The 27,352-nt window shown below is 39.6% G+C and overlaps 2 protein-coding genes across 3 annotated transcripts in view; one reads left to right on the top strand and one right to left on the bottom strand.

The window, feature by feature from the left end:
* HMGB2 (high mobility group box 2) overlaps nucleotides 1–27,352 on the top strand; it is a 397,943-nt gene that overhangs the window by 86,710 nt on the left and 283,881 nt on the right. The gene's annotated exons all lie outside the window — the stretch shown is intronic.
* The window catches only part of GALNTL6 (polypeptide N-acetylgalactosaminyltransferase like 6), a 431,361-nt gene continuing 418,549 nt past the window's right edge, over nucleotides 14,541–27,352 (bottom strand). The window contains exons 10-12 of the mRNA XM_065736578.1: nucleotides 26,483–26,599; nucleotides 20,460–20,609; nucleotides 14,541–14,924 (exon numbers count right to left, since the gene is read on the bottom strand). Coding sequence (XP_065592650.1) covers nucleotides 14,757–14,924; nucleotides 20,460–20,609; nucleotides 26,483–26,599 — 435 coding nt within the window. The 3' untranslated portion in view covers nucleotides 14,541–14,756. The remainder of the gene's footprint in view (nucleotides 14,925–20,459; nucleotides 20,610–26,482; nucleotides 26,600–27,352) is intronic.

Raw genomic sequence — 27,352 nt, 5'->3', positions numbered from 1 at the left:
TATGGAGAAAATACACCACAATTCAGCAGGAAAGCTAAATTTTTATGATTTTTTTTTAATTATTTTTCCAATTTTGATTTTCTGTTTAAGATTAGAAACATAGATTACAACAAATTACTTCCTCAGGGTTCACGTTCTTTCTAGGACTACGAAGTCAGGAAATAACTAGCCAAAACTTTATTATCACTGAATGAAATGAAGTCAGTGGTGAGACTGTATCTCTTGGCTTCGGTAACACTAGCATGCAATAAAACTAACAGAGCTGGAAAATAAATGCAGAACTTCAGAGCTGAATAGGATGCTTTTAGGCTCCAGAAATTCTGAAGCTGCCACCCACCTACATCTAGGAACCGAAGATATTGCCAGTCCTCCAAGTACAATGCGCCTGTCCAAACCCACTGTGGAAAATGTGTTGTACTTAACTACTTCCAGTGTGGAGTGCAAACCTGTGATTCAACACTTTTCAGATTCAATTGTTGTGAAGCTCACAACAGTTTCCTACCCTCATCCTCCACTACCTCCATGATGCTGCATGGAAACCAGTCCTCCAGTGACACTCTCCAGGAAAACGTTGTCTTTGAAGACTGCATGAGTGGTGGTAGCGTGTGCTCAGCTCTACGGACCTCCTGCACAAAGCTTAGCCCGGGTGGTTGTGCTGAAGTTTGGCTTTGCTGATGGGACAGCTGCCATGTGAGTGAGGCAGTATTTGATCCTGGTAAACAGCTGCTGACATTACCATTAATTAAGCTTAAGGAGAAGTCTACAGTACAGCTGTGGTACCAGGTAAAAAGATTAGGTTTTCTACCTCACTTTAAAGCAGAAAACTTACAAGCTTATACTGTTAAACTTCCCCAGAAAAGTGAATAAAGGCTGCAATCTGTATAAAAAATACATACATGTAAAAAAACCAAAACAAAAGTCCACAAAAAAATCCCAACGATAACAATTCAACAAAACAAGCATAGCTTACATGCCATGAGCTATAAAAACCTCAGTTCTAGACCACTATTAGCTTTGGGAGAGTTTAAATTCAAACATATTACCAGATCAAATTCTAAGCCTTAAAGAAAATTACTTAATGCATAAATGAAAACCTTAGTGTGAAAACACCGCTGCAAGCTTTAAATATATACACAAAAAAGTCAAATTGCTGTTAAATTGTCTGTAAATTGCTGCTCTTCTGGGTAAAGTAAATATTTTGTGATACATTATTGCCTCTTCATCTGAAATGCAAACTGTTTTCTTTATTATTGGTGTAGCACTTAGTATTAAAAAAAAAAAAAGCAATAGTTTTTGTATGTGTCAACCACAGCAATCAGCCACCAAGAATATTGCGGAAGACAAATAACAGAATACTTTTGGCTCACACTGCTTCAGACTTGTGCTTTGTAAGGGAAACATTATTCTAGGTTTATGTGGATGGGGGCTCTTCAGAGAACTGAAAACATTAAGGAAAGTTTAGCCACAAATGGGGTCTATAGCTTCTTCATATCCTTATTAACAATCCTGTCTTGAGAATTAGCACAACTTCAGCCTTTTAAGAGTGCTCTAGGTGAAGAAGATCTCAGTAAGAATGCAGATGAAAGACTGATGAAAGAAGAAGTCTTCTTGCACAGAACAAAAACTCAGCAACATTCCCAATACCAAAAGTGGATAGTTCAAAGGACACAAAATGTCTGCTTTTTTTCCTTCATTTATTCCTTCTTCCTAAAATGAAATGAGCTCCTTTAGTAATTTGAATTCCTTAATTCAAAAGGTATGTCAGAAAGAAGGAACAGGCAGGATGATAATCAAGGCTTTTAGCAAAGTAGTAAACTCTCCTCTAATTATGTTCAATAAGTTCCATGAGAAATACTTGCATACCTAGGCCGTGCCATGTCTCTTGTCAGACTCAGATACTGCTTATATTGCCTCTAGTGCAAGAAAGTGTTTGTCCTTATCTTTGCAGAAATGGTGGTGGTTCAGCAATGGCACAAATAGCACTGGGCATGCTGACAGATGGCTGGGATGGGCAGCAATGCCATTTTGCTTTGCTCAGCAAGGCACTTGTCACACTTTCCTTCTTGCCAAGAGGCCAGCAAGTAGGTAAAGCAGGCTGCAGCTTCTTGAGCTAGAGCCCTGACAAGCAGGTTGGGCCTCCAAAAAGGTCAGGGGCACAGATCTATTAAGAATCTTATTTAGTCTATTTAGAATCCTATTTAGGAAAAACAAGTTCAAGCCATTAAACGTAGCCTGCTGTAGGTTTTTATAGTCTATTTCCATGGTTATTTGAGGTTTACATGTCAATCAGCTAGCATCCCCTGTTGGTACAACCTTCATAAACTCTTAGCAGCAAAAACATTGGCACTCTCCATGGATCAGATTGCAACTTCATTTCCCTACCCTTCCCTGTCTGCCCAGCCTTACTTCCTGACCTAACAAGTTATTTCATAGGTTGGTAGTACTTGCTCTCATATCTCAGCAACAACTGCTTCAAATATCTTTGTAAACATGTTTACAGTACTGACACTTGATCTGACAACAGCAAATAATTAAGTTACTTACCTGATTTGGGATTGGCATTGTATCTCCTCAATTGCAAGTCTCAGTGCTTGGAGAGCTGAGGATGCACCTTCTCAGAGGATTTCAGATGCAGATTTCTTAGCAAGAAATTGGTGGAGCCACAGCTGGTCATTAATCAGGAGGCACAAGCAGGAGCCCCTAGAACAAAAAAACTCAAGAAAAAAGAGAACAAGTCTGTAAAAGCTTTACATACCCTTTGGGATGGTCAGTGGAGGAGCTGTGGGATGGCTCAGGTGACACCAGTTACTCTAATTGCAGCTCCTTTGCACTGATGGACCAGTCAGTGCTAGCATGAACCTGCCTGGATCACCAAGAATACATGGGAGGAAGCCTAGGGAGGTGCTTCAGTTCAAGTTCTAGAAGAGGAGGGCAACCAAGAAATCCTGGAGCCCATCCTCTGGCCTAGTTTGGGCAATAGCTACCAAGCCAGCCACGTGCCACTGCTGGGTTCAGTGCCCTGGATGTGCTTTCCTGGCTCTTGTTCATCTGTATGCACATGTATTGGGCATTGCTCTTCTTCTGTACATCATTTATACCTTCACCTGCCAGCATGGAAATTTACTCTAGCATTTCCTTAAACTAGAAGTTTATTAGATCTAAATTAAGAGACATGCTTAGAGGAGGCATTAGTATATATCATGTAAGCATACAATCAGGCAGAGTTAAATAAACAAAAATACATTTTTTTCCTCTTACCTCAAAAATCAGAAAAGATTGTCCAGCTATACAGTGATCCAAACACGAATACCCCACCGAGCACCCTCTTGCAGGCACTTATCAGAATTGGGCTGGGGGAATGTAAGTGCTGCCATTGAGCTAATAGGCAGCTAGCGTGTGGAGCTACTGTGCGAGCTAGTGGTATCACAAGTTTTAAGGATGGAAATTCAGGATGTGGGCGGCAAGTGCTTGTGAACAGCTGCTGCAAATGTGAAGCCGTATCTGAAGGCTGAAATAACATAGCTGCTGCTGCTGCTGACCCCTGGAGGAGCAGACTTCCTCTTGCTTAAGGAGCTGCCCACATGCTCAGCTAGTATACAATTATAGTTAGAGTATACATTCATCACACTCTTCATAACTTCACTGACAAACTTCGCATACTTGCAGGCACTGCTGGAGGAGGAAAGATGACAAGGAGGCAGAAGCCAGACTTGGATACTTTTCTGCTTCTTGATCAGTAGTAACATATACGCCACAGTTTGGTCTTGACACAAAAGAGTCAGATCAGAAACCTGCTCAGCCTATCACTGGACTATGTTTTTAAATATGCACCAGCAGCTACTAGCTGCTATTTGGTTCCTCTGCTGCACACCAGAACGTGGTGCAGTCCTTTTTCATTCCTTTCCTTCTCCAGTTCAAATCTTGTTACATACCTGATGTGTCCTTATCTGCAAGAGCTCTTTAAAGCTCTTTTTCCTTGATGGTTTGTATCTGATGTAATCAAAGTTAATTAGATAACTGACACAAAACTCACGTAAGGCTCTCAGTTTTCCTAATACAAAGTGCTTCCCCCAACTATGAACTTTAAACGATGCAAGTGGGAGAATACTCTCCTGTTTTACCATGCTTAACTTTAGGCTATGTTAAAACTAATGGCTAATTGTTTGTGATGTATCTAAAACACTTTATTGTTCTTTTAATAATACTTTTCCTTTGTTCCTAGTTGTTCCCTTGCTAAAGATTAGCAACTGTAATGTAATTGCTCCAATATCCTTAGGGCTTTCGTATGAGTTTCTGTTACTCATAAAATCCCCCTCACTAGGATTTTTTGTTGTTATTGTTAACATCCTTTCAGTTTATGATTGTTCTGGAAAGTTATTTACCAAAGTTTGCTCAGAACTACCTAAGGAATTCATCTAAGGAATGGTTTCATTGGGAAGCTTCAATAGAAAATGATAGTTTGTATTTTTCTGCAGCTAGAGATGCCTTGTATTTGACTGCAGCAGCCTTTTAAGCTATCTATATAATGAACAGTCACAAATTTCCAGTGCATACTTACGCTTTTCTTATATTTGCTATTTCTGACAGACTACTTCAGAAGCTATGCTCGCTTCAATTGTACTCTCAGAAAGATGCTTGCATAAATAAAAAAATATGCAGTGGATGAAAGGGATGAATTTAATGAAATAATTTAGATCAGAAAGTTTTAGTGTAGAGGTACAGTACTGCAGAAGTGAAGCGTATGGGAATGCATAAAATCAAGCTTGAAGTAGAAATGCAAACGGAAAAGAAAATTCATTCCTTGAAAGACAGATAATAAGTAATAAGCATCTTTTCTGTCCCTTTGAAGATGATTGATTTTTGTTGCTCTTGTATATGACTCCTGAATTTCTTCAGTGTTGGTTACCTGCTTTTGATAGCCTAATCTGACATTGGAAGATGATATATTTTATATATTATCAGTTGAAAATATAAAAAGAATCAGTTGGGAATTTCTAGTTGTTGGTTTTTTTTTAATTGAGTTTTTGGGGTGGGAGGAGGACAAATAAATCTCTTTTTCCATCACTTCTTACTGGAATCAGATCTTCATTGCCTTTTTTTATGCTTCCTTACTTATCACTTGAGGAATGGTATGTGTTACAATTCCGTAAACATTTCTATTTTTGTCTCTCATTTAAATGAGCATTCAAGGTCTGATACTGCCAGAGCTAACGTTGCTCTTTGGTGGTGTGGTAGATCTTGGTTTCTACTTTGGTGTGGCTGGGGCTGTGGGAGAACAAGCAGCCCTATGGCCCTGGGCAGCTCTGGCTGCAAGCAGCTTCTGAACAAGCTTGCCTGGCTCTTCCCCCACTTGACATGCATGGCAGGTTATTTCAGCAGCAGCAGATGCACAACAAATTGAAACACTAATGCTGTAATTTCTGAGAGGTATTTATTCATTCAGATCGTGATCTTTTTTTTTTTTTTAACTGCTCTACAGCAATCTTTTACTTTGTATTCCATAATTTGACACATCCAAATATAAAATAGGACAGGTGTACAATTTTTATTCCATTATTCAGGATCTTAATTACAGTCTGGTAATTTACAGGCATGTACTCTCTGTAAATTTTGTAAGTATGTCTTAAAAACTATATTTTAATGCATCAACAAGTTGGTCAAAGCTTCTACCATTGTTGTTTAAAATCATCTAAGCCAACTATCTCAGACTAGTCAGCACAGAAGCTTATGTTCTCATTTTACTTATTATTATATATATATTACTAATTGCAGTCTACTGTATAATACTTGAAAACTTGAAAATATTTTCCCCATTTTCTCTTTTTTTTCCTTTTCTTTCTTTCTTTTTTCTTTTCTTCCTGGAGAGCTATATTTCCTAAATCAAACTTACCAAAGAACAGAAAATTACACAACTCTGTCTCGCTTCTTGTGGACTGATCTCTACCATACCATTATTGGCTGCCTTGCCTATGAGCACACAGGGAAGAGATTACATAAACTTATCCACAGCCCTTCTCGGTCCTTTGAAATTAGTTTGTAACAGCTGAATTGTGAGGAGTTGTTGTTTTTTTTCCTGAAGGTTGTTTAACAGCAAACAAAGGCTCTCAGAAAAATGAGAGAAGTGGGTATTTAGCAGGATACCTGCAGGAAAGGCTGCTGACTCACAGAAGTGCCTGGAAATCGCTCTGACCATCACAAAGGCTTGCTGATAAACAGAAGCATCTTACAGGCTCAGAAGGGACCATACATTTCTGTTCTGACATCTAATCCTTGGTGAGCCACGTATGTGTCCATCCGGGCTGGACTGCCGTGGAGCACTAGGAGATGCAAGGTGAAGCAGATCATCTGGCAACCTTCTGGAGAACTGGTCAATGCCAAGCTACTTCGGCCAACAGAATTTGAGGTGGAAAACACAAGGTCAGGGCAAAGCTGGAAGAAATGTCCTTTGCAGAGACAACTGTGATTGAAGACTCCCAACTCCAAAGAATGGTTTTACAGAGCCATGGTGCATAGATTCATACAGAAAGTTGGCAGCAGAGCCCCGATGAAGCACCATTATTGTTCCAGGTGCAGATTACCATGATAGGTTTAAATGCAGAGCACTGGCTGTGATTTGAATGCTCATATTGCACGAATAAAGAAAATCTAACTTCAGGGAGGCTTACCGTTCTTCTATAAGGAATCCTTATTCCTTGTCAGACAGTACTTTCAACTCTGCTTTAATACAGTTTTCATGTTGGTACTCTGATTTACCAGGAACTCGTGTAGCAAAGGGACAGATTTAAACTTGTATTTATGTTTTCTGGTTACAAATAAATGACTCTAGGGGTGTATAAACACAAACAGGAAACAAATGAAAGGATTTTCTGCTAATAGGAAAGAAAAGGATGTTTTACTGCAAGTGCAGCTTTGATAATGAGTATCATGGGAAATCTTTATATATATGACCTTTGCTAACTTATTGGGGAATAAACTGAAACTCTCTACAGATAAAAGCAAGAGTTGCTGCATGTTGGACAATCTCTCTCTACTTGTGGTTTTATGTAAAAATAAAAGCCACTCTACATCTCTCCATCCCAACTGAAGGTGAACTTGTATCATGTATTCACCAGGGATTACAGATCAATTTTACATTTGAAATAATGCCTTCAATTAAAGTTGTTATAACTCCCTGATGGCTTATACAAACCACATTTTAATTTGGTGGACTTATAACCCAGTTTCTTGTATCTATGTTAGCTTAGGATGGATAATCATGAGTTAAAACCTACTTGCAAAGTTTAAGTTCTGCTGCTTCTGAACATTTGTAAGAAGTACATTAATGGAACAAGATGCTTCTGGTCTTACATAATCCTCTTTCTGACTTCAGCATTGAATTTTAAAGATGAGTAAGAAAGTTGATTGCCAGTGGAGTGTTCTCCCTTGCAGAAGGTAAACGGACATTTGTCTGCCTGTGCATTTCCAGCATGGACAAAACTTGCAGTGAGACACTAATCCATAGGACAGGACCCCTTCCTTCTGCTCCAGTACCATTCTGCTCATTGGCAACAGAGGTGTACCCAATGCAGAAGGGTTCACGGATCTGCCAGGGCAAGAACAAAGCAGCATTGATCACTGTTATCTTGAGGAAGGGGTCTACAATAGCTGAACACCTCTTCACACACACCAGAAAGAAGGAAAGGAAGACTGTCATTCTGGCAAAATTCTGCAGATGAGGAGTCAGGCAAGATTAAATAGGATAAAGAATGAAGAAAATAACTGAAATTGCTAAAAAAAAAGGTAAATGCTGCAAAGTGTCATGACGGCAGTCACAGTGTTACTTTAGGAGTTCTATGCAATGTTTGAAGAGGAACATGAGATACCTTGATTCACAATGGGAGGAGGCAGCGCTACTTTGTACTCACCTGGGTTGATATTTCCTTGACAATTTAGTTAACCACTCACTGTATTTCAAAACAGCCTGAGATGCAGAGAAATATTAAGCTGATTTAAAGTAGTGACCATTGTGTTCCGCTTCTATTCCCAGAGCATCCTTGGGAATATACACACGAACCTTTGGTGGAAAACTCAACACTGTCTTGGTGTCCAGCAAAACTTCACTGTAGCTACACTCACATATCTCACGATCAGTATGTTTCAGATTACACAGTTCTTTCTTCTAAATTCAAGTCCTTTGCGGGAGGAGGTGGGAGTGATTACTTCTCAATTCCTGAGCATTTGCAATGGAAACAAACATGCAAGCACTGGTATGAAGAGGTACCCAAAGTTATCCATGGCTGACCTTTGCAAGTCATGCATCCTACATACCCAGAAATAAAATCAACTCCTGCTCCTTCCCTTGTACTGACTACTTCCTACATCCTTTCTCAATTAAACCACCATATCATAATTGCACATTTGGCCTTTCACCTCTGTGCAAGTTCATTACTCCTGATCTTCATAATCTAGGGTCATTACCATCAGTCGCTCCTTGAATCAAATGAAACATTTTTTTTTCATAGAAGGACATAAAGGGCCAGTGGATCTTTCAGGATGGTTATACTGTTTTAGATTTGGTGCCAGTCAGGGTTTTTGACTAAACTGCCTAGCATTTGTGTCAATCAGATGCTACAAGCTGACAAAGAAAAATTTGCTTGGGCTGTGATTCCTTCCAGCTTGGGTCATTTGCTGGCCAGGGTGAAGGATTAACTTAATTAGATCAACTAATACCTTAACAAAGGGTCAGGGGTACTGCCAAAGCTAATAAGGGCAAAGGTTAATGAGGACCAAGTTTTCCCTTCTCATGTCCTAATGTCTTTTAGATAGCATTGCTTACCAGACCTGTCACATTACAGCTCATTTCACATCCCTTATGTGATACCACTCTTAAGACCCTATTCATCTGCTTCTCAACAAAAGGTCACTGTGACTCTTTCTGTGTCCATTGCTACATAAGGGCTTTTCTTCTGTGTGGCTTCTTCCTGTTCGTGTTTTCCTGGGAGAGTTGTATCTACCACAACAGCCACACAGAAGAAACAGATTTATCTTTGTGTGTAAATAACATCCTCAGCTGTGCTGAGGACTTGATATCTTTAGGCAACCACACATTTTTATTAGTTTTAACCCACATGCTCTATGTTCCCCTATTGTCAGCACTTTTTTCATGAAGGCTGTTGGGGATCTCAGGATGGGTAATGTTGGCAGAGCCCTCTGGGTCACTCTGCTCCAACCCCTGCTCCACCAGCAGGACCACTCATAGCTGGGGCCCGAGCCTGTGACTAGGTGGCTCTTGGAGATCTCCAAAGAGGAAACTCCACAGCCTCTCCGGGCAGCCTGTGCCAGTGTACTGTGTGGCCCTGTAAAAGAAACAAACAAATAAAAAGCAACAAGCAATCAAACAAAACAAAACCTAAGAAAATGGGAATCTCATAATTAGCTAAGGCTCTGAAGACATCCCAGGCTGCAATATTTGAAAGGGATCTTTTAGGAACTGTTTCTACAAAGTGACTTTTTCTCTGCAGTGCGCTGTCTATCTACTGTGCCAAATGATAGCACATCATTTTCAGAAATCCTGATGCAAGGGTAATACTAGTGATATTACTGATGCACTGAAAGGATATTGAGCCATCATACAAAATGAACACAATTTCTGAATGCTGCTGAAGCTTTGGAAATGTGATGCATTTTTCAGTTCATTTCCATCTATGCTTTCTCACTGTTTGTTTCCGCACAGGTTTGTTTGATGTCAGTTCTTAAAGGTTTTTTCTCTGCTTAGGTTATTCTCAGTTGAGTGCATTCAGAATTATAATAAGAAAAAAATGAGTTTAGAGGACACTTCAGGGCAGATTTATGTATTATATGTAGCTAAAAAATAACAACAAAATAACTATCAAAAACTAACTACATTAACTAGAATTATTTATATATATATGTATATACCTTTAAGAGTAGAAATCTAAATGAGAAAGCATTAAGCAGTGCTACTAAACTGTATTTATTCATCTAAAATTTTCTGGTCAGTGAATACTGTTTTAGAACAAGAAGTCCAGCAAAATCTTAAGAAGTCAGTATTTTTGTTGCTGTTATTGTTTATTTGTTTTGTTATTGTTGTTGTTACCTTTTTGCATACACCTGATATAATATTCTGAAGACCTTTCAAAATTTACTTTCATATACTGCAATGTCTCCAGAACATGATGTTAAAGAACCTGAGTACCTCTGTTCTCTTTCTAAGAGAATGTATGAAACAGATTTGGAAGGGAGTTATACTAATGAGTTCATTAATCTCATAGACCCAAGGCCAGCTATAAAAAAGCTACTTCAGATCAGCTTTTTATTTTCAAGTGTTTTAAAATGTTTTTACCTAATGACCTTGATGGATTAAATATTCTGCCATCGTATTCTTCTTTTAATGTACACCTTATGTTCCCTAGAAAGATGCTGGACCAACAGCACTAAAGACTGATGTTCTTTAGCTTCTCAGGAGAAGGCTGCATCCAAGGTGATGGCCTCTCAGGAGTTGTATTCCCAAAGCACTTCTTCCCCACTCTGTCTGGGTGGCTTGGAAGGCCACCACTTACCCAGCTCATTGCAGAAGTTGGCAGTAAAATTGTAAATTAATTCTAATTTTTATTTATTTTTAAGCAAAGGTGACATCCACTCTTACAGGGATGCCATCCATAGAATAGATTTGGTTATTTATATACATTTCTTCTGTGATGTTCTGTGGCATCCGATTTCACTGAGGTCACAGAGACTCGATGCCTGCTAAATTGCCAGTAATCAAAGGCTGTTAAGCACTTGTGCTTCCTTTCAAGCCTAGTCTATCTTTATCATGAGGATGACCTAGTTCAGCAGCTACAGCCCATTTATTTATAAACTGATAACACTCAGGAAGTATGCATTATATCATTAAAGTATCTATACTGTTGCAGAAACATTTGTTCTAAAATGATGTCATTTTCCTGAAATAAGGTCAAACCTCTACACAATGCTGCTTCCCACTCATCCTCTCCCTTAAGCCCTCGCCAAGGGCTTCTGCTTAGTTTGGATTTTGGAATACAGACAGGGAAACTCAAATGTTTCCACACCTGATTTTAGAGTTTTCATAGCACTTGGTGTCTATGCTACTTTTCCAGTTGCTACAATCTCCAGTAGTAGTGGTTTGCTGACATCTAAAAGAGTCAGAAAGCATTAAGTGGGAAAAGTTTAGGGTAGGTGCTGATGAACTCCAAAAACACAAAGATCTTTTTGGGTGTGTTGATTAAATTCCTCTCAGCTGTAAAACAAACAGCGGAAAAACTGAAGCCAATCACGAGCTGGAATTTCATAGAAATGATCTCTTAGTGCTACTTGCGCACTAAGTAGCAGTTTTTAAACACCTTTCTGAACAGAAATTTCATATTCTTTGTAAGGAATGTAGATTGAAGTTAAATGCTTCTGGTTAAATATGGCAGGAAAAACATATCTGTCCTTCCTATCTTTTTACTTGCTCGGATGTCTGTTGAGTAGAAAAAGATAAGGTTGCTGGAAGACTTAAAGAAATTCTGAATGTTAAATTAGTCATGAAATGCTGTTATCAGTGGAAAGCATTGGAGAACACTCAAGACAGAATTTAATTTAGAGGTAGGGATGATCATTTATTATTCATAATGCTTTCTGCTGAAGGAGGCCTGTGCTTAGCAAGTCATAACCATTTTGTGAATCCATCAGCCCAAATGCTACAGGAGCACAGCTCTGAAACTCTGTCCCTAGGGCCACCTTCTCTGCTCAGCAGGAGAAATACAGCTGCCTGTGAAGAACCTGCATGCGAGACCTTTTCTCTCTGTTTTTAAAAAAGAAAACTGCTTAAACTGAAAACAGTGAAATAACTATCTTCTCTATTCAGATATTGATTGCTATCCTTCCTTCCTTCCCTTCCTTTTTCCTTCCTTTCTTTCCTGTGCAGTTCTGGTTGTACCTGAAATCTCAGTCTGTGAAGTGAGAACTAATGTCTCCTCCATCTGCCTTTTTCCACTAGTCAAGTATACGTACATGCATATGTACGTGTGTGTGTTAATACCACACTGTGGCAAGTTATTAAATGTTTTTCAAGATCTGGACCTTCATATAAACTTTATATTTCCAGATTAACCAAAAGCTGCACGCTGCTGACATACAAAAAACTCTAATATAACTTTTCTTATATTTTGCCTATAAAAACTGAAAACGATATGTAGAACAGATTTTTCCAAAACATCTACATCCCATTCAGATGGATTGTAACCTGACCGGGACTACTAGGGCTTACAATCACTGTTCAGCTGAGTAATGGAGAGGTTTCCTTTGTCAGTGCAGGATGCTGTGCAATATTAATTAACGAGGGTTGTAAAAGGCATAGAAGATCTCTGCCCCAGCAGCAGTCTAGTTCCCATTAGACATTTCAAAATCAGACCACCGAGATGCAGGCAGAGACTGAATGATATAACCTTACCAATCTGTGCATATTACAAATTGCATTGCTGGTTTAGCAATTCTCCTTTGCCTCTCTATTTTAGGCATAAAGGACTTTGACAGTTTAGGGCCAGTTTCAATCAGCAGCCTGAGGACTGAATTTACATTTTAGGAACTCATTTTATTCTTTTTCCAAATCCTCATTTCTCATGTCCAGGCTGCAAAATAAATGATGATGCTGCAAGCTCTGTATCCAAGAAGGGTGACAGCCTGCAGTGCCCAGACTGCTTCTGTGTACTGATAGCTATCTAAATATCCCCACAATAGCCTTGCTACCTCCATCTTTCAGTGCTCCACAATTAAATTTAAACAATACCTAAGCAAATTCCTTTGCTTTAAAAGCATAAAATGATGTCTACAGTCATTTCTTTCAGATTAATTGAAGGGTATCTTCACTAACTTACAGCAATTACTCAATGCATGTAAGCATCCAAGTGCATGCATCCTAAATGCTTCAAGATCCCATTTCTCTCCTAAACAGTTCCTATAACCAACAATTTTAGGTTAATACAATTTTTAATCTGCAACTACAAGGTGCTGTCATAAAATAGTGTACACTAATTGGTACGAGAACCATCCTCCGGATGCAATCAACACCCTTTGAGCATAAATACAGAGTAAGGATCTATACACAAAACATATTTGCCCTTCTGCCTCAAAACACAGTAGCTTACACACCAGTATTTCAGCTAGTCATCCACTTCTCCAGCATGCAGATTAAGCAACTTAATTCCTTATGATATTTTTGGAACCTGACGGCACTGTTATAACCACCTCTGGGGAACTGTCATCTATCCACATTTATGCTGCTTTTGTCTGTAAACACCTTTCAAACAAAAGCAGTCCACATACTTATTTGATATACCTATACACATGCTCTCATCTAGAAAATCCCAAACCTGTTAGTAATGTTCTACATACTAGTATTAACTGATTCCTTCTGAGAAGAACCATAGGCCTTTCAAACAAATTTTAGAGGCCTCTCATGAGAACAGCTCAATGGGTCTGAAGGACACCATGTGTCATAATGCCTGTCAGAGTGACAGAAGTCTGTCCGAATCTGAACTGTATCTGTGCCTAAAGCACCAAAATATTGCCATATGTAACTTGTTTGCATTCCTCCTGTCCTCCACGATGAGATCTGCAGACCATTCACTTGACAGCTTAGGTTTCCATCACGGATTTCATCAGGAACTCTAAAACCACCCAGCTAGCTTCATGTCAGATTTTCTCTCCTCTTATATCTGACAAGAACACCACATAATTTCTGCAAGGTCTTTCAAGCTGCACTACAGAGAATCAGCACATTTTTAGGTGATGGCAGTGTACCAATGTTAATTTGACTAACCTAGTTCAGCATGCAGTATGCAATTATTTCCTGCTCTCGTGATGATTTTTTCAACCTATTTTTAACTTAATGTATACTTTGGTAAGGATTCTACCTTAGGAAAGATAGCTAGTCCACAGGCCTTCTATTATGTTGCAGCTGCTGTTATGTTTGTCACTGAAAAATAAACCTCACCGTGACAGCAGGATTTGAATCACAACTGCTAAATATACCACGTAGAGAAATTTGATTGCTTTATGTTATTTTTCCTCAACTGAAGGGAAGAAATGTGAGGGCAAAACCTTACAGTTCATTTCATGCTTCACTACAGTGTAATTCTAGACCCTAAGATTCTACCATTCCTATTTTGGTAATGAATGGAATGTAAAAGGGAGGTATTTAAAATTAATTGCAGCAGTTCTGAGGGTTAAACCTGCTTAACCCGACCTTTTATTATGAGAATATCAACAGAACATATATCTTGTCTAGGGAGCACTGGGACATCATTATTCTTCCACGGGCATGTTTAGTTCTAAAACCTGGGATTTCTTCAGGTTCCTGTAGCTGTCATGCATACCACGTACCCATCCCAAATCATAGTGCCTGTTCTGAACTACTCACTACAGCAGGATTAGACCTGAGAAACTCTAGAGTTTTGTTTTACTTTATTAACTTGGAGTACTTTTAAACAGTTTTTAAACAAAATTTTCCCTTGACCAGCAAGGGAATTTTCAGCCTGAAGTTCTCAGCAGCATCCGGTGAGGCTCCTAGCCAAGTTCTTCAGATACTGTACATCCTCAAGGACAGCCTGCTGGCTCTTGCTGGGGCATTTTCTTAATCCTTAGAGCAGACTTCCTGGATCTAGGAAATTTAATTCCTGACTCCTTCGACCCAGATGCTGGCGAAAACGTAGTCTGCAGGCTGTGTGTAACTGGGTGTGTTCGTTTTTTTATTTTCCCTAGGAACTGGCCTTGCTGTTAAATTTTTCTAAAACAGTCATATTAATATGTTCAAAAACCCACTGTTGAGTTTCAGATAAAGGATCACATCTGTTCATGAAAATCTTCTTTTCAGATGGGTTGCAATCTATGCAGCTGCTGCTTACCGGATGGAACAAAGTTTTGTCCTACAGAAATGAGAAAAAAATAGAATTAAGTAGCAAATGCCAAGTAATTGGAAGTGTTCTCACTTTACTGAACATGGATTAACACAGTTGTAGCTGAAATAATTTTGTATACTTTGTGTGATAACCTTGTGCAATAACCATAGCTGAATTTAGAAACTTGCAGAGAATCTAGCACTTTTCTTCCTTGTGTTATTAACCTTCAAAAAACTGGGGACTCAAAGAACAAGATGACATAGTTTTGGCTTTAGCTAACAACCACATAACATAATGAAAAAAAGAGGATGCCTTTCCTTACACACCACGTGCTTCCCTAGGCAATGATTAATGTCTGATCCTGATGGGTTTTTTTTATTTTTTTGAAGGGGGAAGGCTGATTTCAGCAATTTCTACTGTGCTGCTTGGTGGGAGGATCTGTAAAGATCTATCTGAAAAACGGGTAACCTTCAACTCAATGAAGAAGACACGTAACAAATATTAACTGAGGTGCTGTGATGGACAGATGCATAACTGACGATCCCAATTTTCACCCCATAAAATGCAGTATTTGCCTGCATCCTCGTAAGACAAGCCACTGAAACACTCAAGCTCTACTCCTAAGAAGGAAATTGTAATGCTACCTTAGATCCCCATGGAGATACTGGGAGGATAAGGATGGATTAAGTTGTTTAAAATCAGATGTTCATGGTTTTTAGTTTTATTCATTTTATTAAAAAAAAAGTGAATTTTAAATCACCCCACTCTGAATCTATGGTAAAGCAGAAAGTACCGAGATGAGCAACAGGTATTTGTGGGTAGGCTAGTTTCAATGTATTTAGTTCATGTAGGCAAGCAGCCAAGAGACAGACGTGGAAGCGATTAGAGGGCCTGAACGTTTCCAGGGACTATATAATGCATTTACAGTATCTGTGGAAATAAACTTCTGATGACTCTTGGTAAACAACATTCAGGCTCTTCCCCTCCTCTCCAAACAAGCTCTGCCAGCAGTTCAATGCTAATTCAGGAAATGCTTGTTCACCCAGTTTGAAAGTAGAAAAGAAGGAAGCTACTTGTCAAATCACAACCTATTACAAACTCACCAAAGTGCTCTGGGTGCTGAGCAACAATCATACAGAAACATCTTTAACTAAAAATACCTCATCATTCAGAAAAAAATTTATGAAGACAGAACTAAAAATAACACAGTCTAAAAAGAAATAAAAGTTATTTTAAAGCAACTTTGATAAGGAAAGCTTTTTTAATTTAGGAAAGAGAAAAACTGATTGGTTCTGGGGTTTGTGAAACACTGGTAAAGCACTATATTCTATAAATTTAGAATATGCAACAGAGGGCAAATTCAAAAACATAGCACTGTGCTCTGCTAGAGGGCGATGGTGCTCCACCTGCCTTTCACCCCAACTCTTACCCCCTAAATGCACACACTCACAAGACAGAAGCTCTGTGGGATGCGGCCAAAGCCTGCATGGCTAACTAAAGGAACAGATTTTGTGTGGATGGGGGGAGGGGGGGTGGGGTTGGGGCAGAGGCCCTGTTTTGCTCTGTACAGGGAGCAGCTTGCAAGCACAGGCACTGTGCACATAGGGCTATCAAATCCTGCCTAGGAGGAGGCCATACCAGAGCTCCTAAGGACCTATGGGATGGCTAGGTGCCCTTCAGCACCTTGCCAACTCCTCCTGCCATTCTGTGGGCACCTGACAGCAGTCATACCTGAGCTGGGAGGGAGCAGGGGGTACCATGGCTGCCTACCTGCTATGGAGCCTCATGAGAAAGGGATGACTGGTTTTCCTCATGTCATAGCTTGGGAAAGGCACAGCCGAGCTACTGGGAAGCTGAAATGCTAGAAGTTTTAACACAGTAGCTGGTACAAGAAAAGAGGAATCTTCAGTACAAAAAGCATGCTATGAGAAACACTCCAGCCCTTTCAAAGAGCCTGCAGTCTGTCTTCTCACAGAAAAATCCAGGGGATGCAATTCTTGAATGAAGCATTGTTGGTGCTTCTTTCAGCCAGTCTGGTTATTAGGAGAGATGAGTGCCTCTTTTCGGAGAGGGACACAGTTACTATGAGAAAACTTCTGGCTGCCTTAGCTATGTATAATGGCCTATTAATTTATCATCTCCAGCTTACACTGACCTAAGGTCAAAGCCTGCAGTTCTTATGGAACTCGATAAAAACAGGCTGAGGACTTTAAAGGGTGACAGTTGCATGCACCCCAGAGAAGAACTTTGAGGGAAATATATAAATTCCTCCTTAAACCAATATAAAAGAGCTACAAGGACCCTTCCAGAGACTTTTCAAACATCTGAAAAGTGCAGAGTGATTTTTTTCCCCCTCTGCATAAAGGCAAGTCTGAATATTATTTGCAGAAGGAGAAACTTCTCCGTAAGATAATGGTTCTTGACAGTTCAGGGGATTGGTAATGAGACACAGAGCCTTTCATTTCTTCTAGGTCACTGCTATAACTATGGCCAAGGTCAACAGCAACTGGAAGTCATTATCAGCTGGTGGCTGCAGTAGTTTATCTGAAATTAGTCAGCAGCCCCAGTGCAGTTTCAGCAGGACAGATGTCCATATGATAAAAACCACTATCACAATGACATGTCTTTCATTGTCTGAGGGAATAATCTATGGACTCAGAGTAAAGAGTGAACTTACTCTTGCAGTTTTGTCCCTGAAGCTGTCAGGAGAGTATGAACAAATGGTGCTATTCTGGGCACAGGTTTTGACGTTGCCAGTCCAGCTTCTATCATAATCACTATGCTCAGGGTAGAATTATAGTATAATGAAATTGATTTTGCACAATTATAACCATTATTTTTTAAAGATGTACTAAATCAGCCCTCTCTTGAATACACGTGCTCTACAGATGAGAACAGGGCACATAAATTTAATCATACTTTATCAGAACCAGTGTATTACCTATCGCTCCAGAGTGACACTAAGCTGAAAAACAGGAGCATTTTCCTTCACTGGAAGGAACAGGAATCTGTATCCACTGTTGATCTTTGACACTGACATGCTTAGGAATCATAAACACAGTTAAGGAAATGGCTTTATCTTGAAAAGACGTTATTCTCCAATATCTCTACTATTTTCTGCATTCTCCTATTGCTCCCAGAATTGATTTCAAAGCCCCATTACGGCATCAATGCTTTTTTTCCCCCATTATTAAACTCACTCCCTTTTTCTAACCCACGGTGTTGTTCACAATATTATTTGGATTCAGTCTACTTCATCACTTCTTACAGATTTCTTAAATTCAGACTTGGCTGTTTTATTACAGGATAAAAGTTTGAACTGGTCCTAAAAATACTGATTGCTCACTGTCATAGACTCACTAGAATTTCAAAAACTTGCTCAGAACTCAAGACATGAGGATGCAAATAATCTCAGAAAGAGAAAGTAGCTTAAGCTATTAAAAAGCTATTATCTTCTAGTTTTATAGGAATAGTATGACCGTACGGTAAGAAATGCTTTCTATTAAGCATCTCATAAGACACTGACCAACAAGGTCGTTTTTTCCTGAAGAATTACAGATGAGATGGACACATGGCCATTAGAAAGCTACAGCTTCTGTATGTGGTGCAGATAAAAGAACACAACTGCTCATCTGCTCTTTGTTTTCTAGAAGAAGGCATTCCTTGCTGAACCACAGACTATTTTAGAATGCAATTTTAGTTGCATACTACTCTCTAAGAGCACTACTATTGGTGCAATTAAGCTGAAAGAAACATCCTTTTGCTGTATGACTTACTTGTCTCTGAGAAACAGTATAAATCCTATTTCCAAGATGCTCTTAAAACTATGTAAGGATAACAGGTTTTTTTTTTAATTACTATTTTGAATAGTTGTACCATCAAACTTTCTATGGTAAATCTGCCCTGCATCTAATGAAACACTACGAAACAATCAAAACCTACTTAACTTTAGTTTGGCTACCCACTAAGCCTAAGTAATAATAATAATGAGCATATTTGCACTATTTCAGCTAAATTTTTTTTTTTAATTTGAAATTTTATAATTAAGCAGTAAATGCTCATACAAACTAATCAGCTTGCTGTCAGGTTAATATTACAGCTAGGACTGCGTCAGTACTTCCATCACTGCAAAATGTTGTGGTGCCTTTTGCTGAGATGAAAATGCCTGCCTTGCATTGAGAATTTTTATATGAGCCCTGTCAGCCTACTGGAAATGAAAAATGAAGCTGTGCAGAGGATTTAATAGAACTCGTACATTTTTCTTTTTCAAATGTCTTTTTTTGGATTGTCTGCTGTTTTCTGTCCACATCAAAGGTGATGAGCCATACAGAGGGCAGCTCCAGATCTGCGTTTTTCTTAGGAACCAGCTACATTAGGCACTAATGAAGTGCTAAAGGTATGAAAGCTTCTTTGGTATGGCTTGGACAATCAAAAAGATAAATTGGAAGTGTTTTGAAGCAAGAAGGGATTATAATGACATTATAAAGCCATATATGCAGCAATACAGCCACGTCTACGTCTTCTACATAGCCAGCCCACACCTTTTAACTTCACTACAAGTGAAATCTCAAGAAGAACACGTTTTTGGAAAATCCTGTGGTACATCTCTGATTGCAACACAAATATGGTAAAACAACAACAAAGCAACACAAGCTGACAAGCAGGTACTCAAAATAGTTGGGGCAAAGCTACTTTTAATATTTCTGAATTAGTTTTCTGCTAATAATTTTAATCTAGAAAGTAATACAGAGGCTTATGTGGCACAATCCAATTCCTGTCACTTGGGTCTCAGCACAAGCAATGTAAAGGACAAGGCACAGCAGTTGCAGAAAATTAAAGGATGCATGAGAAGAAGCTCTCACTTCAGAGAAATGTATGTCCTTACCCTGCACAGAATACAAAGTTTATTAGAGAAATGTTTAATCCAGGCAACTAGTCATTCTTTAAAAAATTTGGTAGCATTACCAGGACTTTTTACGCCCCAAATGAGGCACTCTCGCTTCCTAGCTTGACCTCCTGCGTTAGTGATTTTTGATCAAAATGGGCAGAACCTGACAGATCAAAGTAGTGTCTAAGCTGCTTATCTTTAATTTATAAACTCCTGACGTCTTCAGGCTTACAGCAGTCCTTTTAATGTTGGTTTGGGGTTTTTTTGAGGGAGACATTTCTGCTGCTTGTAAAAATGTAGTAAAATAGTAATATTTAACTCATGAGCAGCATTTCTTGATGCTGTCACATTGGATGCAAATATTTCCAATAGCATCTCACTTAAAATGACACTAGCATCTTTGACATTCTAGCACAAGTGCCAGAATGCTATAACACCTTTCAGACACCCAACACAGACATCCTCTGAGCTGGATCAGATCCATTTTCATTTAAATTTGACACAAGTAGCTGAACACTCAATGAGAGCACACTCTAGAGAGTTTACCACAAAATTAAATTGGAGTGAAACAGTGGATTTTAAAATGCAACTTCTCTGAAGGTACAAATCTACACTGAGCTGAGTATAGGCTCAAGACAGCCTGAACCTCTGAAATGACCCGGAGTGACTCTGACCTTCCTATAGCTCCAGTGCTGGTTCCCCTTCATCCCGTGACAGTCATACAGTGTGACAGGGCTACTGTGCGAGATGGCATCAAAGCAGAACTTCCTGGTGTGAAGTGGCTCCCCAGGACGGATGTCTTCTCTCCAGCCAAAGGTGAACAGCTAGAAAAACAGCCAGACAATGCAATAGCTTATTACTAGTTATTACTTACTGCAAAACACCACACACTAAATGACTTGTCTTTTCACTGAGAAACCTGTGAGCTACAACCAGCCTGTTAGAGCACTTTATCTGGCTGCCTGAGAGGAACTGTGGAGGCTCACAGATAACAGAGAAATCCTTCTCAATCAGGCATCAGCTGTCTGAAATTATGCTGTGACACTGCAGTTGTTCAATCATAAGATGAAGGTGACAGGTCTGACAATACCAAATTTAAAGATACAGAGTGCATTTTCCTTTCCTATGGACCAATCCTTGCAGAAAGCAGGCTGCAGCTTGTACTTTGCTGCCCAGAAGCTCTGCTGTGAGCTGTGATTTTTTTTTCTTCTTTTAATTTTTTTTCTTTGTGTGTGTGTGTGTGTGTGTGTGTGTGTGTGTGTGTGTGTGTCAGGGCTATTCCATGCCTTTCTACTCGACTCTTGATCTTCCACAGTACAGACTGAAGCATAACACTGATAAAACTCTCTTTAAATGATCAAACTTTGCTACTGGAAACCATTTAGCTGTGACAGTTCATGCAGAACTGCATGCAGGCTCATTATCTGAATAGCACTTCCACTCTATGCTGTTTTTAGCCTGCCTGCAGCACCTCAGCCATCTCATCCCAGGCAGCTCTGGCACTCACCTGGTACCCTGCTCCCCACAGTGCACACATTTCCTGATGCTGGAACCACTGTCTACAAATGCAAACTAAAGCTCAGTGTGACTGGGGGGGGAGGTGCCTGATTTAGAGTATTCCTGCTGTAGTTTCTAGATTTTGAACCTTTCACTGTGCCAGCTATCTGCTCTCTGTGGTGTACCTAAAAGAGGCATCTTTTAAAAATGCTGCATCTTCAGCACTGTACCATCCTCCAAATGCCACGTTGAGAGGCATAATTGTTTCCTGTGGCCTGCAGGCACAGAGTATAAACATATATCTGAATATTTGCTGTTTTTCTTGTTCTCTCTGTTCGCATCTGTCATTCCCTATTTATTTCTGGTTTTCCAGTCAGCATTTTCTCAGTTTTCCCCCCATGTCCTGCTTATTTCTTTTCTCCCGCAGAGTGCATTTCACTGTAAAATCTGCTGTAAAATGCAGTGGACAACTTTAACTTCATTTTCAAACCAAATCCTTGCTTTTTAAAAGGTTAAGTCTTTTCTCCATTTATCTTTATATTTCCTGGAAGCAGCATCATGCACTCCCTGCTAAACAGCTTATTTCACAACAAAAGTCAGAGGAAAGATTTGATATATGAAAAAGCTACAACGCTGCTTCTTAAAAAAAAGAGTTTGAGATGTTTTGCTTCTGAAGGAAAAAATAGCAAAAGCAATTTCCTTTCTTTTGCTTTACTTTTCTACAGCCAAGTAATAAACTTGGAGCTCAAAGTGATGAATAACATACCTGGAGAAATGGTGTGGAACAGTGATTTTGCAATATTCCCACTCTGACTAGTTTGCAAGATATCATTTTGCAACACCTTTCTCATCTTTCCCAGTCACTAGCTGTCCAAATTTTTCATTCTGTGTGTGACTGGTGAGCTGAGGGGCCATTCCTGATGCTCTCTGGACCTTGCCCCGAGGACTATTGCCACACTGAATGCATCAGTACACCTGAAAGAGCTGAAGCTTGCTTTTAAATCAGATCAGACCGATCCAGGGTATCCCCTTGCCTTTCCCACTCCTGTGTGGTTTCTGAAGGCTGTGTTCCATTTGAAAGTCAAGACTCTTGACTTGGTACCAGATAAGGTGTCACTTTTTCTTTAAATCCCCATTCACTGAAAAACACAATCTATGTAATAGTAGATCTCACTGATTCGATGGCACAGATTCCTCACCCTCTTTCTTAGGCTGATGTTTTGTAAAATAGTTGCATTTAAAATGCAAATGTGTTCTCCCTAGTGATAGAGTTATAAAATAAACCTTGTTAGTTTTAAAAACTAGTTTCTGCCCCTAAGACAAATGAAAAATATCTATTTGGGAAAAAGTTCTTAGATAACATTTGAAGATCAACATCCTTCCAACCTCCCTACTCTATCATATCCTCTGTAACATGGCAAATTCTGTCTACTTCAACACTAAACTGAGCCAGTGTAAAAACGATCTTTCCTTTGTATAATGCATAGCAAAGCTATAAGTTGTGGTTCTGACACCATAAGTATCTGCTTTCCCACTATTTGATGCTTTGGATGTTCCTTCCTTTGACCCAAGCTGCTAGGAGCCTGCAGAGCCTGACTTCATGAGAACCCTTCCTGTACTCCTTCATTTGCAGATTTGAAACAAAGCTGCACAAAGATTTCTGAACACATTAGAGTCAGGCAGCTGGCTTTCTCTTCACTTGAGGTCTCAAGGGCTGCTGTTTCTATTGAGTCCAAGAAATTCTCTGTCCTTATGGTTCCTTCCTTCCGCATCCACTTCTCCTACCACAGTCCCAACTTCTGAGTTTGCAACCAAGTAACACCTTGGCTGACACAGATCAGCTTTTGATGAGGTCTGGCCCTCTCACAGGACAACCTGGAAAAAGACAGTTTTTCAGTTGTCTTATCTTAAAGGAAGAAAAGAATTTCTAATTAGCATTGGGCCTGAAAAATGATTGCCAGATGCAGCCACTGGCTTTGGACTGTCTATAGGACAAAGGTCCTTTTGAGACCATTAGTGCTCTCCAGCTTGACAACTGTGTTCATTTGACCACTGCCTGGCTGGAGCCCGTCAGCAAGCATTGTGCTCAGGCCACAGTGCAACATTTAAGCAGACAACGTATGCCCCACACAAAGACAGTATCGTATCTGTGAGCTTGACTTTGGTTTGAATTACATTTCTAAGCAGAGAAGAAAGAGCCAGGAAGGCTGCACAGTAACAGCCTGGGCTGAGCTGGAGATAACACCAGCCCACTTAATCCCTGGCTAGACTGGGGAACTTGAGAAGACACAGAAGATGCTTGCCACCACATCCTTGGCTGCAGTTTGATCTTGCCCAAGTTTCACCTTGAAACAGAAATTAGCTTAGGCAAGAGAAGTGGAAGAAAGTCAAGATGTGTCCCACTCCTGCCTCTTCTCTCTACTTTTTTTTTTTTTTTTCCCTTTTTTAATTCTGGGGAAGTTCCCAGAGACTTCTTTCTCTTGTTCACCAGAAAATCTGCAAGTGGTTTATGAAGCTTTTGCCTGCTGTTAGTTTTTACAGCCCTGAGGTGGAAGGTCTCTTTCTCAGGGGCTGCTTAGGTGACATGAATCAAGTAGCACAAAGAGTTGTTTCTATCTCATGGTACCATCAGCACTAACACCTGCTGCTTTCTTCATATCACATTTTTCTAAAGAACTCCCTGTAAATTTATACCAGAAGTTACAAAATCTGCTCAGTGTCAGTCCACACTACTTGAAATATGATAATAGAATCCTCAATATTTTCATTAACCCTTAGTGTCTACCAGCATGTGTAGAATTAATGGCAGCAACATGACTGGAGTAGTGGAAAAGCAGGTGTTCACAACACAGCACACTGTCTCTACACTGAAGAAAATACTGGAAAAGGCAGAGGGAAAGAATGTTACTTTGCTTTTGGAAAAAATCCAGGCCTAGCATCACTGAAATGTTTTGATCTACTGAAGGTAAACATTATCAGAACTTCTTTTCTACAAGAAAACGGATAATTCTCTGGATAATTTCCATATACTGTAATTCCCTGTGGGATAGAAATTCTGAGATTCACTTAAGTCAATCTAGTTTGCTTAATCTTAAAGTTTATGAGATTCTGTAACTCTTTCTTAACTGCTGTCTTTAAAATTGGCACCTTGCACAGGCTGATCCTTGAAACCAGTCATCTGACTGTGTTCCATACTGAGAGTCTGAACATTTGAGTAAAATTTGCTTTGCTTCATTTCTAAACTAATCCAGAAATCAATGAATTATAATGAAATAAACCAACAAGATTGCAAAAATAAAAAGTTACCCTGTAACAGAGCACTAGATATTAGTCCAATCATCTGTCTTCTACAGCTTCTATTTTCTAGCTCAAGTGAATAAAGTCCTAAACTAGGAGAAAGTGAAATTACGTTACCCTAATTTTGTTCAAAAGATTCTTCAAAGTTTCTTGTGTGAGTTCTAGGATTTACGCTGGCAGGTAGGTAGGTTAAGAGCAAGCATGCTCTGCTCTGTTGGAAAAGCAGCTTTTGAATGTGCTGCTGTCTCTAGGAGAAGGAAAATACTACCAATCAGAGGCACACCACAAACACAAGGGAATCCAAACAATGACAGAATCGTAGGGGTTGGAAGGGACCTCTAGAGATCATCTAGTCCAACCCCTCTGCCAAAGCAGGCTCCTTAAACAAGGTTGCATCTCCATCTTGCCAAAAGTAAAGGGACCGTTTTGAGTGTTAAACAGTATCTACCTGTCTGAAGCAACAGTAAGCTGCTTTTTTTTTTTTTTTTTTTTTTTTCAAGCGATTCTTTATCATCCTCGGTCTGATCTCGTTGCAAGCCCTGAGAAGCCCGCAGAGCTGCCGGCTCTTCCCCTTCCTTGGCCCGGCTGTGCTCAGCTTGTCCGGAGCTGCCCTCTGCCGCCTTTTTGCCGAATTACACTCTTAACGCAGCAGCTCTTGGACAAATGCGCTAGAAAAAAATAGCAGTCGATGGTGTGATCCCACTCCTCTTGTACAACCTAAAAGAATCTTTGGACTGTTCAGCATAATTGAATTCAGTGACTTGGCTTGGGCTCTGGCAGTCCCTTCCAGGCACAGCCACACCACAGTGCTCAGAGGAATGCTGCCTTGCAGTGCTTTGAACTCTCTTCAGCCATGAGAAGGGACATGCTTCTCCCTGCCAAAACAACTCCTGCTTTCCTAAACATAGTTTAATTCTACTTATCTATCTCAGCATCCTATCACTGCACTTCATCTCTGTTAGCTACATGAGGAAGCCTTCTTTCAGCAGCTTCCTTTCTCTTGAGTTGCCACTTATCTAAATTGCGATCATTTTTAGCTCCTCAGCTTCATTCACTTGCACACCTTCCCCTGCACTTTCCACTATCCTTAGAGAAGGATTTTTTGACCTCAGCACTTCAAGTTCTCCTCAGAACTCGTCCCTCCTGAGCTTTTAATATCTTCAAAAACGCCATGCTTAGCTGTCAATTTTTTCTCCTCAGCCTTGTGGGTTTTTTTTCTAACCTGAGTCCGTTGCTGTGCAGAAGGTACATTCATTAGAATTGCTATTAAACAGACAGGTTTTTTTTCATCCAGATTCTTCGCTCACATTGATCAGAGTTAATGAGTCATAATCTTCTTCCTAAGGTACTCACAATCATGGAGAGTACAAATCAGTGCTCTTTTCCTCCGTACTCCTGAAAAGTTGTTTTTCTTCCTAACCAACGTAGATTAAAGCATTTTTGAGCCTTTATCATCCCTCATGTTTGTGAAAACCATTCTGGCTTCCACAATATTTATCCTGCTTATAGCTCATATTAATTTAAAATACAACCACTTTCTGTGTTTATGGAGATGGAAGCATGGAGACAATCTCTAGAGCTTTTCATGCCCTGTAGTATTTTAAAAATATTTTCAGTTAAGTGAACTGAACTCCATATGTTTTCATGACATACAGGAATAGAAATGGGCATCTGAAAGCTCTTTGAGAATCTGAATTCTTTCTGGAAATTTAAAAGGATATGTCAAAATTCTGAGATTACTTTAAAAAGAGTACTTTTAAGAAGCTATTAAGGTCAGAAATCATTCAAAAAATAATAAATAATAGCTTTAACTTAAGAAAAGGAAGAAACCTCAGATAAATGCTCAGAAACTAGAAAAAAGGATCAACAATTTTACACTTTTTTTTTCCATCTGTTGCAATACCTGTTCGTGTGACCACGTCCGTTCTGAGCCATCCTTCACACAAATGTCTAGCCTTAGTTCAGTCCCCGTGGCTCCATGTTTGCTGTCCACACAGAGATTGGCTGCCACATTTCGAATCTGTAAAGTCAAGCAGGAACATTTCACATCAAACAAGACAGTCTCTTATGAATTCAGCTATCTTAAAACTGAGGGGCTTAAGACTCAGTGCTATAGAGTTGGTTTTTACAGGGTAGAGCACCAGGTCTTAGAATGATCTCTTCTTTTGAATAGCTCCAGAATCAGTAGAGCTAGAAATGTTCTGCTTAACAAATGAGAGGTAGGCGTGTATGAAATAGCCTCATGCAAAGAAAGTAAGAGGAAAAAAATAAGAACGAGAAGTTCAAAGCTGAGTCTGTCTTTTTTTTTTCTTAGCCTCCTACTGGACCAAGTGAGATCAATGGTATTATGAGGAAAATATTTCCAAATGAGACTTTCACAGGCTTCAGAGCAATATTTCTTGAAAATTTATGCATGCCCTGCCCCACTGCTTGTTCTTCATTTGACAGAATAATGCCACTGTAGATAAGGTCACGCACTAGCATTCAAAACGTATAAAATTAAAAAGTACTTATCATGGTTACCCACAGAAGTTCCTTGCACTTGAATGCTTCTGCAAACAAACTGCAGTGGGACTTATAAGTAAGTAACCAAAGCCTATGCACCTTCTTCTTTCATTTGTCTGCATTTCAAGTTCTGCGTTCATGTAGTGAGGGGCGCAAAACTGAAAGACACGGTGGCCCTGGAGCACATTCACAGAAGGGCAACAAAACTGTGAGGGCTCAAGAGCACAAATCTTATGGGGAGCAGCTGAAGGAACTGGGATTGATTGTT

This window comes from Cyrtonyx montezumae, unplaced genomic scaffold, assembly GCF_038088225.1.
Source record: "Cyrtonyx montezumae isolate F1298 unplaced genomic scaffold, pur_monq_1.0 scaffold_2, whole genome shotgun sequence".
Classification (NCBI taxonomy): Eukaryota; Metazoa; Chordata; class Aves; order Galliformes; family Odontophoridae; genus Cyrtonyx; species Cyrtonyx montezumae.
This window is presented reverse-complemented; position numbering and strand designations above follow the sequence as displayed.